The 18338-nt window shown below is 33.3% G+C and overlaps 2 protein-coding genes across 3 annotated transcripts in view; one reads left to right on the top strand and one right to left on the bottom strand.

The window, feature by feature from the left end:
• Positions 1 to 757: 757 nt before the first annotated feature.
• On the top strand, positions 758 to 6266 carry LOC126880542 (H/ACA ribonucleoprotein complex subunit 1-like). The gene is made up of 4 exons (XM_050644469.1): positions 758 to 923; positions 979 to 1060; positions 2954 to 3082; positions 6016 to 6266. Exons 1-4 carry the CDS (start codon positions 908 to 910, stop codon positions 6113 to 6115), a joined length of 327 nt encoding a protein of 108 aa, XP_050500426.1. The 5' UTR covers positions 758 to 907; the 3' UTR covers positions 6116 to 6266.
• A 5304-nt stretch (positions 6267 to 11570) lies between these two features.
• Positions 11571 to 18338, bottom strand: part of LOC126880540 (uncharacterized) — a 106164-nt gene continuing 99396 nt past the window's right edge. For both annotated transcript variants that reach the window (XM_050644465.1, XM_050644467.1), the window contains exon 7: positions 11571 to 11761. In XM_050644465.1, coding sequence (XP_050500422.1) covers positions 11658 to 11761 — 104 coding nt within the window. In that variant the 3' untranslated portion in view covers positions 11571 to 11657. The remainder of the gene's footprint in view (positions 11762 to 18338) is intronic.

Genomic DNA, 18338 nt, shown 5'->3' with positions numbered 1-18338 from the left:
AATGTAAAAATTCACCCTCGTGCCTAAAGAAGTATAACTTCAAAAAATCACAAATTTTATTAAATTTGGGAAAGTTTTTGGATAATTTTTTTCTTAATCATCCACCCTTTTTGCACTTTAGCTTTTGAGTATTTAAATGCCAAGTATTTAAATACTCTATAAGTATAAATAAGTACTTGGTATTTAACTGCTCTAAAGTCAAAAGTATTTAAATACTTACAAATAAGTATTTAAATTATGAAATACGACCCATTAGCTCTGACACCAAGTTAAAAATATGAAATGTGCAAAAAGGGTAAAGGATTAAAGAAAAAAATTTACCCAAGAAGTTGGGTACATTTTTAGTATTTAAATACTTGCTATTTAAATGCTTTTCAACATTGGTATTTGTATTTATGATACTTTATACCCAAATTTACTAAAATTTGTGATTTTTTATATCATAGGTACCTAATTAGTTTGTTTTTTTTAAGTTAAGTTAATATTTAAGTTAAGCATAGCCACAGGTAAGTACCTACAGATCACTCTTTATAGTAATAATTTTCCAGTTTCATTTTTGATTGCGTCTACAAAAAAGGTACTACATATTTGATTCATTCATACCTTACTTACAATGTGAATTTTTAAAGTGGTTAATCCAGCAAAATCAAAACTTTATTATTTATAAATATGTCCATTTCGCCAATTCAAGTTTATATACGCAACCCAAATTACACGGCACAAAGTAGTGGGTCGGCCGCTAGACAGAAGTTAATTTTTTTTGATCTGTCATCTGTCACTCATGTCACTGTCACAACATTAATATACTGACTACAGACTGACGTGTAGAAGTGAAAATTAAAATTGATAAAGTTTAATCACTTTTAAAACAAAAATTTGTAGTGTATTTTCAACAAAATAAGGAAAAATGACGTATGTTACTGGTAAGTAATTTAATTTGAAAATCATCAAAATCTTATAAATTTTCATCCTTTTTAGGTGGGCAGGTACAACAAAATCCACCTATATTTACAAGGATTTCTAAGTTTTTTGATGGAGTAATACATTTTGTCATGAACTTGTAAGTAATGACCCATATTTCATTGCCTATAATATAATATTATAATCGTTGTCAAAGCATTTATACTTATTTTTTTCTCATTCTAACACTGGTTAAAAAATATGAAAACTAGAGATTTTTAATGATTGTTCTAGTCAATAATCTGTTTGTTCAAGTAAATTGTGTACCTATATATCTCTAGAATTTTCCATTTTACTAATTTACATTTTCAGTACATAAAATTCTTTTGTTGAACTGTATTTTGATATTGTATTGAGGTTCTTGCTTTCCATAGGGAATAAAATACGTTTTTTGTATATCATCTAAATGTAATATCAGATTTTTGAAGTGGTAAATCAAAATTTAGTTCTTTAAATGTTGATTCTGAGATGAGCGTAAATCCTGCATCAGAATCAACTTCAAAATGTTTCCGGTTTGTTTTCAATAAGCATATCTGTAAGATTGATTTTCATAAATCCAGTAAAGAATATCTTCGCCATCAAACACAATTTTTTTTTTATCTAAGATAGAACTTGATTATCCTGAAAATCAAGTGGTATCCTTTAGCTCAGTGAGCACCCACACCGACAGTGCGTCAGCAGGAGGGTTTCACTGAGGGTACCGACTACACACGAGTCATCAGTGGTATTGCATTACTAAATGAAGTTGAACAAGTTAATTGCATTGAACAAGTTAATTAATCTACTGGCGAAGAATCTATTGCTCTTAACAATTCACCACAGCAGCTGCCTATACGACAATATCCGCAATTAAGAAGATCTGAACCAATTCGACATCTTAATTCAAAATTTCAGAATTAGATTGTTTATCTTTCGTATATTTATGTTCAAAATAGCGTGGGAGACTATAATATCCTTCTTTATTATAGGACCACCCCACAATGTTTATGTTGTATGAATACCTGTGTCAATACAATCATATGAATATGTCAATTCTTACTGGGCATGCGCCAGTTAAGGGTCACCTGCTTACAATGGGGCTGTTTCATGGAGACTTGACCTGCAGACTCTGTAACAGAGAACCTGAAACAGTCGACCATATCTTGCATGACTGTAAGGCATTGGATCTAAGGCTGCAAATACTTTTCGGAGATATCGAAGTGACTCCAAATATAAGTGGCACCCACCCACTAGACCTGTATAAGCTGGTACAGGGTTCCAGAATTTTGGAATGGGTTTCAAAGGAATGGAAGATGTACAATAAGCCAAGTGACTGCAGTACGACTGGTTCACAACAGATGGCTTCCAGGGGAAAAAATGTCAATACACCTAACAATTATTGTCATATGATTATGAAAATCTTTGTTAACAACTTGCTCCTTGTTTTATTCTTCTTCTTCTTCTTCTTCTTCTTCTTCTTGTGGTGTTGTATCGTTTAGTGGAGGTTTAGTAGAGCTTCTTCTTCTTCTTCTTCTTGTGGTGTTGTATCATTTAGTGGAAGTTAGCGACTACACTGGCAAATCCTTCTCTGTCCAATGCGGCTCTAAACAAAGATATTGAATCAAGATCAGTCCAGTCTCTGATATTCCTAAGCCATGAAATCTGGTGCCTACCAGGATCCCGTTTTCCTTAAATCTTATCCTTGATGATCAGGTGCATGAGACAGTACTTTTCATTTCTCATTAGGTGTCCCAGGTAGCTAATTTTTCTAACTTTGATGATCTTCAGCAGCTCTCTATCTGTACCTATTCTCCTGAAAGTATTTTCGTTGGTGGTGTGGGTTTTCCAAGGTATTTTCAAGATTCTTGTATAAAGCTAGAGTTTAAAGATTCTAACTTATTCATCACCGGTATGTTGAGTATCGAGACCTCCGTTTGTTTTACTCAATTGATTAATTTAGTATTTAATTCTTGTTAATTTTTACAGTTTTAAACTAATATCCTTAATCTTTTAGCTTCTTAACATTGATTCCAATTGAATATAATGCCCAGAGCAGCTCAAGTGGTTCTAGTTCCTCTAGGGGCAGTACTCTTGGTCGTGGAGGAGGTGGAGGTGGAGGGGGTGGATGGGGCGGAAGACCTGGGTAAGTAATTTTATATTGGTTTTAATTTCACTGTGCATGATGAATGACTCGATATTTTCTTAAACACATTCACAGGCACGACTACATTTACACACATTTATAAAGGGACATGGCTGTTTGAAGTTGAAGATGTCTCCTCAAATGGGGTAAAGGGACCTTTACTTTTTAAATTAAAAAAAAAATTGTTTTTCGCATAAAAACGGTTCATAGTTTCATAGAAATACTTTCCTAAAATTTTATAACGAAGTTATAGCTGTATTGATAACAGTACCTTCCTGAGCTAAAACTCGTTTGTATACAAAGCGAGCGACAACTGACCTGTTCAGCTGCATCTTGGCAGTTGGGATTTATAAAAATTTAATAACAATTAACTTTTAAAAGGTTTATTTATTAGTTGAAAGTTGCATGTATTAAATCCCATTAAAATTAAAAAAGATTGTCACAGGAAGGCAAAAAGTGTGTCCTAAATTAAAATGCATCTTTTGGAAGATGACTCTCTCTGCAGTGGTGAAAACCAACTAAAGGTGCAAAATTGTTTTTTGTGTACCTCAATACTGCCGTCCTAAGAAGACGTTATATAGAAGTTAATATACAATTACTAATACACCTAACAAAGTTAGAAAGCAGTAAGCCTTCATTCCTGGGTCTGGTAGACTATTAAAATTGCAGTAACTCAACTTGTTGTTAGGCATTACTTAGTTAAAAGGCAGTAAGTATCTTATACAAGCCTAAAAAGCAGTATCTCCTACAGAAAAAAATGGAGATACTGCTTTTTAATCTAGCAACTGCTTGACTACTTTTACTACTTTTAAGCAAGTGTGTCATAACATACCTTGTTTAAAAGCAGTAACTGCCATTTTCATTAAAATTTATAAAAATATCTTATAAAAAAATAAACTTATCCAATGATATGAAAAAGAACTACAACGCAGTTAAACAATTCTGAAATCCATAAATATTTTCATTTTAGTTCATGCTCAGCCCCGTTTATTAAAATCTGCTTTATCTCGAAACTTACATTTATGTGGAGATACTGCCTTCTTTCTTAGGATGGCAGAATAGTATATTATGCAACGAGCATTTAATGATCGTCGTTATGAAGCGAGTATGAGGGATACGAATCGAGCCGATTAGCGGCGAGTTTTTTATAGATTATGAGCTTCATAATGATAATTAAATGCAAGTTGTTTACACGATTTTTTCTATGATCATTCACAACAAAAAATATAGTCAAATTTATTAATTTTGTAACACAAACAAATTAAGTAGTTTGTCAGTTTGTTTACATATCGAGAATTGTCAAAGCGTATGTATTTGTCTCGCCATTGGCGACTGCGTGTGCAACCTTCATCGCATATGCCATATCGCGATTCTATTGGTTAAAAATCTGTAGCATAATGAAAGTCATTTTGATACAGGTTGTGAAATTCTAATTGATATATTAAAGTATGAGAATAGAAAAAAACATTCTTCACAATGCATAAAAAAATTATAACCATAAAAATAGTTTTTTCTTTAAACTATTTAAAAATTGTTTTTTTTAGAATTTAAAAAGTAAAAGTCCCCTTAATGGAGAGATAGTTTTATTGTTATACAAAACTTTGATACAGAGCATTTTGAAGTAATCAAATTATATCTATTTTATGTTTGTATAAATATTTTTTTTTAATGTGGTGAGTTTCCCTGTAGTTTAAACATTTTGGAGCTATTGTTGGATTGTAAGCAAAATGTGATACTATTGAATGTATTATTTAGAGATGCGACTGCAAGAAAATCTGCACAAAACATACAAAACTAAAATATGAAACCTCAATGTCCAGTGGATCAATGGGTTATGTCCTCTTTTAGTTGACTATCACCTCTTCAGGACGTGGTTTGTTTTTGTGGATGGTGGCTCTGGTTTTGTCGTGGAAGCACTGGTAGTGTTAAATTTTAATGTCGAGTATGTTGTTCCTGTGGAGGAGGTTGTCTTGAAAGGGTGGTCAGAGGAGAAAAGGCTGAGATGCTAAAACAGTTCTTTTCAAAAATAAAAACTTTATCTTGTAAAAGGTGTATTTAAAATCCCTAAAAAGGGCTCTAAAAATATCACAACAAAACGTTTTCAGAATCAATATTCCATCATCAGTGTTATTACCTAAAATAAGTATAACTTTATAAGTAAAGCAAATGTGAGGTTAAATTTTGACAAAGGTAAAAAAGTGAATTGATAGTTATACTTACAGGTTTACATGCTTTAAGCCACCAAAATATACGGGTAAATACCCTTAAGTTGTTTTTAAACAGTTGAGGTTACATTATATTATCCGATTTTAAATGATGTTAAAAATATTTCCAGATTAACCCCTGGCATCACATGACATCAACCATATTGGTTGGAAATTTGTAGGTAGGACCTTACATTGCAGAGTTTAGGTGACAACTGAACTTGACTGGCTCTCTGAACGGTGTCAGCACTAGGTTGTCAATGCACCTTGATATGCACCTCCTTTAAAATCGGATAATATAATGTAACCTCAACTGTTTAAAAACAACTCAAGGGTATTTACCCGTATATTTTGGGTATTTACCTGTAAGTATAACTATCTATTCACTTTTTTACCTTCGTCAAAATTTAACCTCACGTTTGCTTTACTTATAGAATTATACTTATTTTAGGTGATAACACTGATGATAAAATATTGATTCCGAAAACGTTTTGTTGTGATATAGCCCTTTTTAGGGATTTTAAATATACCTTTTACAAGATAAGGTTTTTATTTTTGTGATTTATGGTATACAGACAGTTACAGGAATTTTTTCTTGTGATATTTTTAGTTCTTTTCAGATTTTTTTTGTTAATTAGTAATGAATGAGTTACTGGATTGACTGAATTGAAATATATAAAATTTTAAAACAAATTTGATGAAGTGGTTATTATTTTTTTAACTTTTTAGACCTGGAGGTGGTGGAAATGGTGGCGCCAGATTTAGAACAATGAGGGACATCAATCCTCCAACTGTAGGTGGTTGTGCAGGTGGATCATGTGGGATGTAAAATGTATCCTAAAGTCAAATGGGGTTTCCCTAATATTATAAATTCTAGTTTTATGTGAATCGCAATTATATTATATGTATAAAGGTCTATTTTTATGTTAGATTTACTATGGTTCTGATTTATTATAGTTAATAAAAGTAATTTATATGTGTTTCAATGAGTTTTTATTTATTTTTTCTATTATTAACCAGTATATTTTTGTTTCTACTACGAATCTGTATATCATAGACCGGGCTGTATCGTCGCCCCCGCTAGCGAAATTATTCCGATTCGATTTTTTTGCACAAATTTACTCAAAAAGCGGTCCTTATAACACATCCGCAGGATGTCGGGCGGTGCCGTGGTCGAAAAATTGTTTAAACATTTTTTAAACAAATTCACAAAAATAATTTTTTCATTGCGAACGATTTTTTTTAGATAATTTGGGTTATTCTGAGCAAAAAAGGTCTCTTGTGATTTTTCTCTAAAATTTATTGTTATCGAGTTACATGGCCATTTTCGCATTTTTCAAATTTTAAATCGCGTATAACTCGACAACAATCAATTTTAGAGAAAAATCACAAGAAACTTTTTTTGCTCAAAATGTTCCAAATTATCTAAGAAAAAATTTTTCGAAGTGAAAAAATTATTTTTGTGAATTTGTTTAAAAAAAAATTATTTAAAAAATTTTTCGACCACGGCACCGTCCGGCACACTGTGGATATGTTATAAGGACCTCTTTTTGAGTAAGTTTGTGCAAAAAAATCGAATTGGAATAATTTCACTAACGGGGGCGACGATACACTGGACTATAGCGCTAATTGTTAATAATTAAAAATAACAGCTTCAGGACCTTGAAGAAGGGGTTTGAAACTTGATTTGGTCACTTTTTGAATTTCATAATAATAATTTTTAATCGAGATATTAAGCCTTGAAAATGGCCATTTTCGCATTTTTCAAATTTTTAATCGCATATAACTCGACAACAATCAATTTTAGAGAAAAATGACAAGATACCTTTTTTGTTCAGAATGACTAGTGTGACCAACTCCAATTCAGTCGAATTCGGGACAAGGCTGAAAAAAATACCTAAAATCCGGGACTTTTCGTTGAAAATCGGGCTATTTTTTTAATATAGAATTTAAAATAATCATTTTATTGATTATTTAACATCTTTATGTTGACAAAATTTTTTTTGATGGGATGGATTGTAATGATAATTACATTTTTGTTAGTTTTTGACGTGTTGACTTCCAATCCGGAAATCGTTCTCAAAAAAGGAAAAATTAGAAAATCAACTGATGTTAAATTTCCATGTAAATAGAACCTTAGGTTAATATAAAAATATATTTATCATTCTTATCATTATTTAATATCCATGCTTTTGAATTGTCTTTTCAGAAGACGATAATTAAAATACTGAAACGGGAAAAAGTCCAGAGTTTGTGTTTTCGTATAACTATTTTGGATGTGCTATTACACTCTAGGAATTGTCGACTTTTTTTCGTCCCACCAATCCAATTTGATGTGAATTCTTAGAAGCATAACGTACTCAAAATTTCAAAATAGAATTTTACCAAAGTGTTGAAAAACCGGATGGCCCGGAAGCCTTGTCCGGGACGCCGGGACACGACTTTGTAATTCGGGCCATGTCCCGGATTTTTCGGGCTAGTTGGTCACACTAAGAATGACCCAAATTATCTAAAAAAAAAAAAAAAAAATTGTTCGAAGGGAAAAAGTTTTTGTGGATTTGTTTAAAAAAAATTGTTTAAACAATTTTTCGACCACGTGCACCGTCCGGCACCCTGTGGATATGTTATAAGGACCTCTTTTTGAGTAAGTTTGTGCAAAAAAATCGAATCGGAATAATTTCGCTAGCGGGGGCGACGATACAGCCCGGTCTATCAAATATTACCCAAATTTTGGAGTTTGGAATGAAAAAAGATGCATAGAGAGGCTAGCAGCAATAGCAGAAAAGGAAGAAAGGAACAGCTGGAAGGAGAAAAATGAAAAGTCAAAAGAAAAGAGTGAAGGCACCGGATACAAAAGGAGAATATTAATGATGAGGGTGAATGGATGACCAATGTTAATAGAAGAAAAAGGGAATCGCATGGAGAGCAAGACATATCAGTCAATGCGGAGGTGCATCTAGGATTCTAGGAGTTGGTAAATCTAACAAAGGTGATATCAAATAGGAAGAATGTGATTAGATAGGGAGTCATAAAGATATGGTAGATTTGGTGTAAGTTATAAAGAAGCAGAATTAGCAGAAACTATGCAGTGTTATAGAAGAAACTGAGAAAAGGGAAAGGATTAGAATATGCTGACAACAGGAACGCAAACAACTGTGAGGGACACAACGACACAGGAAGAAGTGAATGACGAAGAGGACCTAGAAGTAAAAAGACAAGGGGTGGAGAATAGCCAGAGGAGGCTTATGAAAAGGTAATCATCTACGAAAATACGAAGTCTTGAAGGAACCGGACAAACTAAAAATCCTGGTAACAGAATGCAGCTGGTGCAAGAGTAAAGAGGAATTTAGTGTAAGGTACCCCCCACATAACAATGATGTTCGCATCATGTTCTAAGCATATACTACCAACATTCGTCGGAGTATATTCTTTTTAGTATATGTGTAGTACAAGCATAGCATCTACCTTAAAAAACATTCTAAATTTCATGTTCTTTGCATATACTTCAAAGTATATTCTCGTACCGAATATACTAAGTATATTCGTGTACGTAGGATCTCGGAATATTCGTAAAAGTTTATTCTTAGAATATACCTTTATCGAATATTCTTAACACATACTTATAAGTACATTCTTAACACATACTTATAAGTAGATACTTTTAAAATATCTTAAAAATAATTTGTATGTATAGGAAGTATAATATTAGCCTTAAGACAGTTTTACATTATGCTATTTTCATGCTAGGCAAGAGCCATGCAAGACAGATCACGCTACTGCGCATGCCCACGCGCTATTTCCATGCAATTCCTGTGCTAGACGAAAAATTAAAACATGTTCTATTTTTCATGCTATTTTGATGCAAGTCCTGTCAAAATTTAATGTTGCCAATATGACAAAATTTATGAATAGAAAAAAACTTAACCTTATTGTGTAAGTTTAAATGGTATTTATTGGATGTAGTAATTTGTGATTTATATTTGAATATATTTAATTATGGACTGAAATTTCCAAGTGAAATATCTAAAGATAATATTTTGATATATTTCTTCTATTGGCAACAATGAAAGTGGTATCCAAAATTGCACAGAAATAGCTCTGATGTAAAAAGGTCAAGCTAGGCAAGAGATATGCCATGCAAGACGGACTTGCATAGCATGAGACTTGCATAGCCTTGATGTAAAGCTGCTTTTATAGATTATCAACTTCGTTATTTTTTAGAATACATAATTAATAAAATTTATGTATGTAGGTAGTATTGGACGAATTTCATTTCAAAATTGTTGTAGGGTAAAAAAGTTTAAACATTAATTGTATTAACGTTTACATAGATACTATTAAAAATTCGTTTTCATAATTGAAATGACTACCATTTCGAGTTTATCATGAATCATTAGTATTTTTACATCCTTGGAATTTGAATTTAGGTACATTCAATTCAATAGGCCATTTCGCAGAACCAAAACGTGCCAAACTGCACAACCAAAGCAACCAAAGGCTTTGGCGTTGCCAACCGTCGAGTAAGCTTTTTCCGTCAACTTACCTTAAAAATTCCCACTTTTATAAAAAAAAACTTCCCTCCTGTTTACAAAATCTGAGAAGATATGTTGAATTATTTTCAAATATTTTGAATTTTTCTTAATATTTTACAATTTGGACTGGAACAATAATTCCCTTTTGATTAACTTTTTCCCTTTATCACCTTTTATGTTAAAAATTCCCGCAAAAAGGGAAATTTCTCTCCCCCCCCCATCATATTCTGACCATTTCTATTCTTACCTGAATGGATCAGGGATAGGAAAAAACCGTAAAATATGAAAAAGAAAACAGGCATTATTTCATTATTTGTATCATCTATGGATCTATGCAGTGTTAAGGATGAAGGCGAATGATGTAGTACTAGGACTAAAGAACATACATAATCTGTTTATTTTGTTTGCGGTGCTTCAAAATACATATAATCTATTTTGATAACTCAATATTACTTAAATAGGTAAGTACATATAAGTATTATATAAATTTTAGTTACTCATTATGCATAGTTTAGTTTAGCTAAATATTATATAATGATTTATATAAATAACTAAAATTTATAAATATGTACTTACTTTTTAAGTAATATTGTAGAATGTAGGTACTAACTACATTCTCATTTGCAATTAAAATATGTAAATAGATATTTGGTAGAACCAGTAGAACCTAAGATGAGATTAGGTGATGCTGAAAACATACTTCTAAGCAATATAGCACTTGATAGCACTTTCTTAGAATATTCTTAAAAATATAATATTCTTCCCATACAAAGATGTGCGGTAGTACGTTCTTAGTATATAAATAGAAGGTTTATAGCACTTCCTTGGAATATTCTAAAAAGTACCTTCTTGGTATAAACTAAAAAGATGTGCGGTAGTATGTTCTAAGTATACACATAGAAGGTTTATAGCACGTCCTTGGAATGTTCTAAAAAGAACATTCTTGGTATATACTGAAAAGAAGTGCGGTAGTACATTCTAAGTATATACATAGAACGTTTAAGTACTGTAATGTAGTATATACTCAGTATCTGCTCTGCACATTCGCAATGGTAATTACGCACATTCTCAGTATATACTTTTTCTTAAAAGTATGTTCTATGAATCTACTAAGAACATGAAATTGTTATGTGGGCCAGACCATGCTGGATTGTACGTCGAAGATAACAAAGGAGGAAATTGGGAAATTTCCTCCTTTGTCATGGAGGAATTGGGAATATGTCCCAAACCACATGTATAATAGAGAAAAATGAGACGGAGATGATATAAAAAAAATGTGCACAAACTGGAACTGATGAGAGGAGAAGAACCAATATGAATATTAAATTCCTGACAGCAGAAAGATATTTGAGCCATGGGCGCCCATATAAAAATTTTTAGGGAGGCCAAACGTGAAGATGTTGCACATTACATTATGTATACTTTGGATAACCATATCTAGTTTAAAGCACCCGAAAAGATTGGGGGAGCCACGCCCCCCTGCCCATGGGTATGGGCGCCCATGATTTAGCATATGGAGCAACTGGACCGAGGAATCTGCTGATGGATAAGTATAGTGCGATAAATGATGAAACCACGGCCTGGTATGTCATTAGTTCCATTATTTCCTACCGGAAAATGATAAGATGGTGGAAAACGGGAAGCGCACATAATTATATAAGAACTGCGGATTAATCTCTTTATTTTTGATTAAAGTTTGCTGGTGATAATATAGGAAAAGTATATATTTAAAAAGGTTATATACAAATAAAATTAACAGAACAACAATCTGTATTTATTATAGTTATTATTTATTATATTATTTATATCATATGGTAACACTGATGTATTAAATTAAATTTACTTATTTTCTTTAAGTACTAAAGGAAGTACCACAATTGGTTCATTTTTCGATGGGTTGTCTGAATAGATGCTCCAAGTTTTGGCGTTGCAGTCAAAAATACCTAAAACAAACATACCAATCAAAAATAAACTCTATAGATCCAGTCGTCAGAGTCAAAAATGCCACTGAACTTAAAAAACCATATCAACAAGCTGAATTTTGCTGAGAATGTCAATTTTGGGACCCCAAAAAAGATGCCAAAAGTTTGTCAGTCCTACCACCAGGCTTTCCCCTAAACCCTCACCGTAGGGGGAAAACGGATAACACCGATTTACGAAGAATCTGTATAAATGTTTTAAACAAGAAATGTAGACTGACATAATTTTGAAAAAAAAAATGTTTATTAGCACTTTTTATCTGAATTTCACATTAAATCTAAAGAATCTAAAGAAATAAGAAGGTATTTGATGAAAAGGTAGAACGAGAAAATTTTAAATTGCTGTACAAAGCTTAATGTGGAATCAGAAATAGGCACAAAAATATTGAAATATCCAAATAATCCAGGTCAACTTTTTGAACTAAGATTAAGTTTTCAATCTAATAACACATAAAACAATACCAAAAATATTACTCTACATCCCACCAGAATCGAAAACAATGGGAACCTTCTCTGGTTACACCTCCGAGGCTTCTAAAATTTGCAAGCCATAACGGATGCTGAGACTAAAGAAGATGAGGAAATTTTACAATTTATAATTCACGTCCCATCTGCTCAGCGCGGTAAAGTTCCAACGAGAATGGTTCCCTTCGTACTCCAATCAGAGTAAACATGTAAATAAAAAATGAATAAGTAACCATTTTCAATTTCGTTGCAACACGAAACTACAGCCGCATTACATTCTAGTTTAATCAGAGAGTGTAGCAAGCACCTCTACCGGTTTGGAAACTTATTAGTCTCTCATCAGGAGGCACATATGCCTCTCTGACCCAACCTCTCGTTGGAACTTCATCGCGCTGAGCAGATGGGATGTGAATTATCTTCTTATTCTTCTTTTTATAGGTATAGACATTACTCTGTCTGTTTTTCAAGGTGCCTCCAGTAAGTTGTCATTCCATCTTTTTCGTGGTCTTCCCACTGATCGTCTTCCTATTGGGGAACCGTCTATCTCGCCGTCCTTACTACTCTATTTGTTGTCATTTGGCTTATGTGGTCGTTCCATTCTACTCTTCTGCTTTTCCCCAGTTATTAATGTTGTCCACCTTGCATCTCCTTCGTATATCTGCACTTCTAGCTCTATCCCACAGTGTCTTACCATCGATTTTTCGCAATGTTTTCATCTCTGCTGTTTCTAGCATTCTTTTTGTCCTTTCTGTATCAGGTCGTGTTTCTGCCGCGTATGTCATTATTGGTCTGATGACTGTTTTGTAAATTCTGCCTTTTACTTCTTTTCCGATGTTTTTATTTCTCCATATTGTTTCATTCAGGCAACCTGCGGCTCTGTTTGCTTTATTCACCTGATCTTCCACTTCTGTTTCGAGCTTTCCGTAGCTGCATAGTGTGATGCCTAGATATTTAAACTCCATGACTTGTTCTATTATTTAACCCTCCAGCTCTAATTTACACCTTATTAGATCTGCTGTTTTAACCATGCATTTAGTCTTTTTTGGGGAAATTAACATATGTTAAATTTTCTAGCGGTTATATTAAATTAGTGCAGCATACGTTGTAAATCATCTTCACTTTGAGAGATTAGTATTGCGTCGTCTGCATAGCAGATTATTTTAAGTTGTTTTTCTTCCATTTGGTATCCTTTTTTTGTTCTTACTTTTTTATTATTTCGTCCATGATCAGGTTGAACAACAGAGGACTCAGGGAATCTCCCTGTCTTATCCCATTGCCAGCTTCAATTGGGTCAGTTAGTTCTTCATCTACTTTTACTTTTATTGTGTTGTTCTGGTAGATATTTTCGATCGTTTTAATTAATCCTAGAGGTACCTCTCTTGCGTACAATAAATGGATAACTTTAATTTGACCCTGTCAAATGCCTTCTTAAGGTCCACGAAACATAAGTATGCCGGTTTGTTGTATTCTAACGATTTTTCTTGAATTTGCCTCATTATAAATATAGCGTCGGTGCATGATCTTCCCGACCTAAAACCTTGTTGTTCTTCTGCTAATGTTATAATTTTATTCAGTTTGTTTGTTATCACTTTGGTCGGAAATTTTAGTGTTGTGTTTAATAAATTAATTCCTCTGTAAATCTCCGGGTCCGATTTTTCTCCCTTTTTGAAAAGAGGTATTAGGATGCTTGATCTAGATTCTTGTGGTATTCTGTTTTGTTCTATTATTTTTTGGATTAGTTTTAATAGTTGTTTGGTCAGATCTTGTCCTCCATACTTTAGGAGTTCATTCGATATTCTGTTCTCGTGGTGATTTTCTATTTTTTAATTTCCTTAATCCTTCCGTTACCTCTGCTTCTTCAATATTTATTTCTTCGTTTGTTGTCACTTCAAGTGTTGGTGGTTTGTTGTCGTTATCTTTAGCAAACATATCGAAAATAGTCTGCCCAAGTTTCCTTCTGAATGTGTTTCGTTTTTATTAGTTCGTTCATCTCTTTTCTTTGTCCTCTGATCATTCTCCATATTTCCATTCTCCATGTTCCGTAGAAGTCGTGTTCCATCTGTTTTGAGAAACTCTCCCAGTGTTTTCTTTTTATTTGTCCGACTAAAGTGTGTGTTTCGTTTCTAATTATTTTATAGTGGTTGTATGCCTGTTGTGTTTGTTGTGTTCTGTATTGTAAAAAGGCCTTCTTTTTTTTCTTCACATTTTATCTTCACTTCCTCTCGAAACCATGAGGTTTTCTTTTTTGATATATTGGTATTCGTTACTTTCCTCTCACCAAGTGATTCTGTTGCTGCGTTAATTATGTTACTTTTGAGTTTTTCCCAGCTTTCCTCGATGTTATCGTTTTCTAGTATTTCATTATCAGCAATCTTCTCTGATATTCTTTTTCTATATAAGTACTCCGTGGATTCCATACTTAGTCCTTCGACTTTGATTTTTCTTTGTGTTGGTGCCACTCTCTTAGGTGTGAAGCATTTCATGGTGATTCTAATTTTAGATAATACTAGGCTGTGGTCACTACCTACATCTGCTGAGTTGAGGCATCTTACGTCAATTATTTTTGATGGATGTATATCTCTGTTAGTTACAACATAATCTATCATAGATCTTTGTCCACGGGTATTATTGAATGTATATTTGTGTTGGTCTTTGTGGTCAAAAAAGGTGTTGTTTATTCGAAGTTCGTTATTTGTGCAGAAGTTTATCATCAGTTCTCCATTTTCGTTTTTGACATTCTCATTATGTTTTTGTTTAATTCCAGGTATTACTTGGTTGTCTATTCGAGCGTTAAAATCCCCCAGTATTATCAACATTCCTCTAACTTGATCTACTACTTGTTGCAATTGATCATAGAATATTTCCCTTGTTGTTTGGGGCTTACTATTTTCTGGGCCGTATACTCCGATGATGTTCAGGGCTTCTTTCTCCATTCTAATTTTTGCTGCGACAATCCTTTCTGATACATATTGACACTCTTTGATGTTATTTTGGTATCTTTGGTGTATTAGTAAGGCTACACCCTATTTGGCCCTGTTTTCTTTTGCTACTCCACTGTAGATTAGTATATATTCGCCTAATTTTGACTGGCCTTTTCCTTTCTTTTTGGTCTCCTGTAGAACGCATATATCTATTTTTTTCTCTCTTTTAGCTCTTTTAGCTTTTAGGACGTGAATTATAAATTGTAAAATTTCCTCATCTTCTTTAGTCTCAGCATCCGTTATGGCTTGCAAATTTTAGAAGCCTCGGAGGTGTAACCAGAAAAGGTTCCCATTGTTTTCGATTCTGGTGGGATGTAAAGTAATATTTTTGGTATTGTTTTATGTGCTATTAGATTGAAAACTTAGTCTTTTGCTAGCATTTCGTTCGATGCAATGCGTAACTGCACGCCGGGATTTGTCCTGGTTGGGTCAGAGAGAGCAGCATATGTGCGTGCCTCCTGGTGAGAGACTAATAAGTTTCGAAACCGATAGATGTGCTTGCTGCACTCTCTGATTAAACTAGAATATAATGAGGCTGTAGTTTCGTGTTGCAACGGAATTGAAAATGGTTATTCATTTTTGATTTTTGAACTAACTCATAAAATAACAGTATCTAATAATACTTACCAACGGCTAGGTGAAGAGTTTAGGAGAATACAAGGAAGGATTTCGTAAGAGAAGATCAACAACCGATCAAATTTTTTTGTTGAAACAAATCCTGATCAATTGCTATGAATACAACATTCCAGCACAAGTAAGTGCTGTTTATTGATTACAAGGCTGCTTTCATATAATATGAGTAGACAGAAATAAAGTGATAGAATCGTTAAAAGAGTTCCAAATACCAACAGAAATAATAATATTACTAAGAATGCCACTTAGAAAAACCATTTGTGTTGTGAAATGCAATGGTACAGTCTCAGAAGAATTCGAAGTGAAAAAAGGGGTTCGTCAAGGAGACCCATTGTCCACTTTGTTATTTATTAGAGCGCTGGAAAAAATTGTGAGGGATAGTAGAATAAATAGGTCTGGAATTGCTTTCTACAAGGAACACCAATGCTTAGCGTATGCTGATGATGTGGTTCTTATTGCAAAAAGTGGAGAAGAACTAACAAGTACTTCAAAAAGACTGTTTTGGGCTAGCGCTAAGATTGGACTGAAAGTGAATATAAATAAACCAAGTACATACATGGAAATTGCGAGAAAAAAGAAAGAAACAGCAGGGGACACTATAAGTTAGAGGTGGAGGATGGATCAGAGGTAGATTTTGAGAGAGTGGACGAAATATATATTTGGGTAAGTACACTTATCGATCAGACGTGTAAGAAAATCCATATTTAAGACTGACCAAGAGTAATAGATTCGCTGCTAATGCTAAAGAAATATCGCGTAATAGAAAAATAAGAGTATCCAAAACGATAATTAGACCCACAATGCTATACAGGGCCGATACATGGACTATGAATAAAACCATACAAAATAGATTGAAAGCCTGGGAAGGAACTATACAGGGTGTTTCATTAATAATTGTCCATATAGTAACTGGAGAAACCTCAGCACAAAATACGAAGATTTAACCTAAAACACTTGAATAAAATGTGGTTCCTTACTGAGTTACAGGGTGTTTTATCTAAAAATTTATAAACTATTTTTGCTCAGCATTTTAATACTATTCGAAATATCCTTTTCATACCTGGCAGACAGTGCGACTACTAGACACCCTACTAAATTATGATAAACAAACGTTTCTAGCTACTACCAGAGGCGTACGATAGGGGATAGTGAATGGTTGACCTTTCTCAAATTCTACGCCACTGGAGGAATTACTATTTTAGTGCCATTTTTAGATTCTCCAATACTTTCTACGTAAATAATATACTCTTCATTGGTAACGATAAAGTCATTATTTTTCGAGATATTTGAAGTTAAATATGAAACGGCACAGTTATTTTGATTAATTTATAATATGATTCGTATGATTAAAATTTAAAAATTATTTGTACCCAGTACTTTTAAACTATTTGGCGTATCCTTATCATATTTGGCAGAAAGTGTAGGTACTGTACACCCTACTAAATTAAGATAAATAAACGTTTCTAGCTACTACCAGAGGCGTACGACAGGGGATAGTGGCTGGTTGAACCTTCCGAAATTCTACGCCACTGACGAAATTGCCATTTTAGTGCAATTTTTTGGTTTTCCAATACTTTTTATGTAAATAATATACTCTTCATTCGTAACGATAAAACGATTAGTTTTCGAGATATTTGAAATTAAAAAGGAAGCGACACAATGTATTAATCAAAATAACCGTGTCGTTTCATTTTTAACTTCAAAGATCTCGAAAACTAATGACTTTATCGTTACGAATAAAGAGTATATTATTTTCATAGATAGTATTGAAGAATCCAAAAATTGAACTAAAATAGCAATTCCGCCAGTGGCGTAGAAGTTGGAAAGGATCAACCATTCACTTTCCCCCGTCGTACGCCTCTGGTAATAGCCAGAAACTTTTGTTTAACATAATTTAGTAGTTTGTACAGTACCTATACTTCCTGCCAAGTATGAAAAGGATACGTCGAATAGTTTTAAAATGCGGAGCAAAAATAATTTTTAAATTTTTAGATAAAGCACCCTGTAACTCAGTAAGGAAACACATTTTATTTAAGTGGTTTAGGTTAAATCTTCGTATTTTGTGCTAAGGTTTCTCCAGTTACTATATGGACAATTATTAATGAAACACCCTGTATACTTCGAAGAATATTTGACGGAAAAGTAGTAGGGGAATAGAAAAGACGAACGAACGAAGAAGTGTAGGTACCAATTGTATGCTAACCCGCCGATATCAAAAATAGTGGGAAAACGCGGGCTAGATTGACTCGGTAATCTAAAAAGAATGCAGGAGCGCAGACAAGTCAAGAATGTTGGAGAGCACCTGATGGCAAAAAAGAGAGTATGTGACCCAACTCACTGACATCTTTAAGTAATGGAAGTAATGTCACTGCCATCTTGCATTACTGGAAGATGTCAGTGAGTTAGGAATCAGAGATTGGAAGCTAACAGCTAAGAACAGAAAACGGTAGAAATTATCCCTC

This window comes from Diabrotica virgifera, chromosome 2 (genome assembly GCF_917563875.1).
Source record: "Diabrotica virgifera virgifera chromosome 2, PGI_DIABVI_V3a".
NCBI classification, from domain to species: domain Eukaryota; kingdom Metazoa; phylum Arthropoda; class Insecta; order Coleoptera; family Chrysomelidae; genus Diabrotica; species Diabrotica virgifera.
The sequence above is the reverse complement of the archived record's forward strand: the minus strand, read 5'-3'. Positions and strand labels throughout refer to the sequence as shown.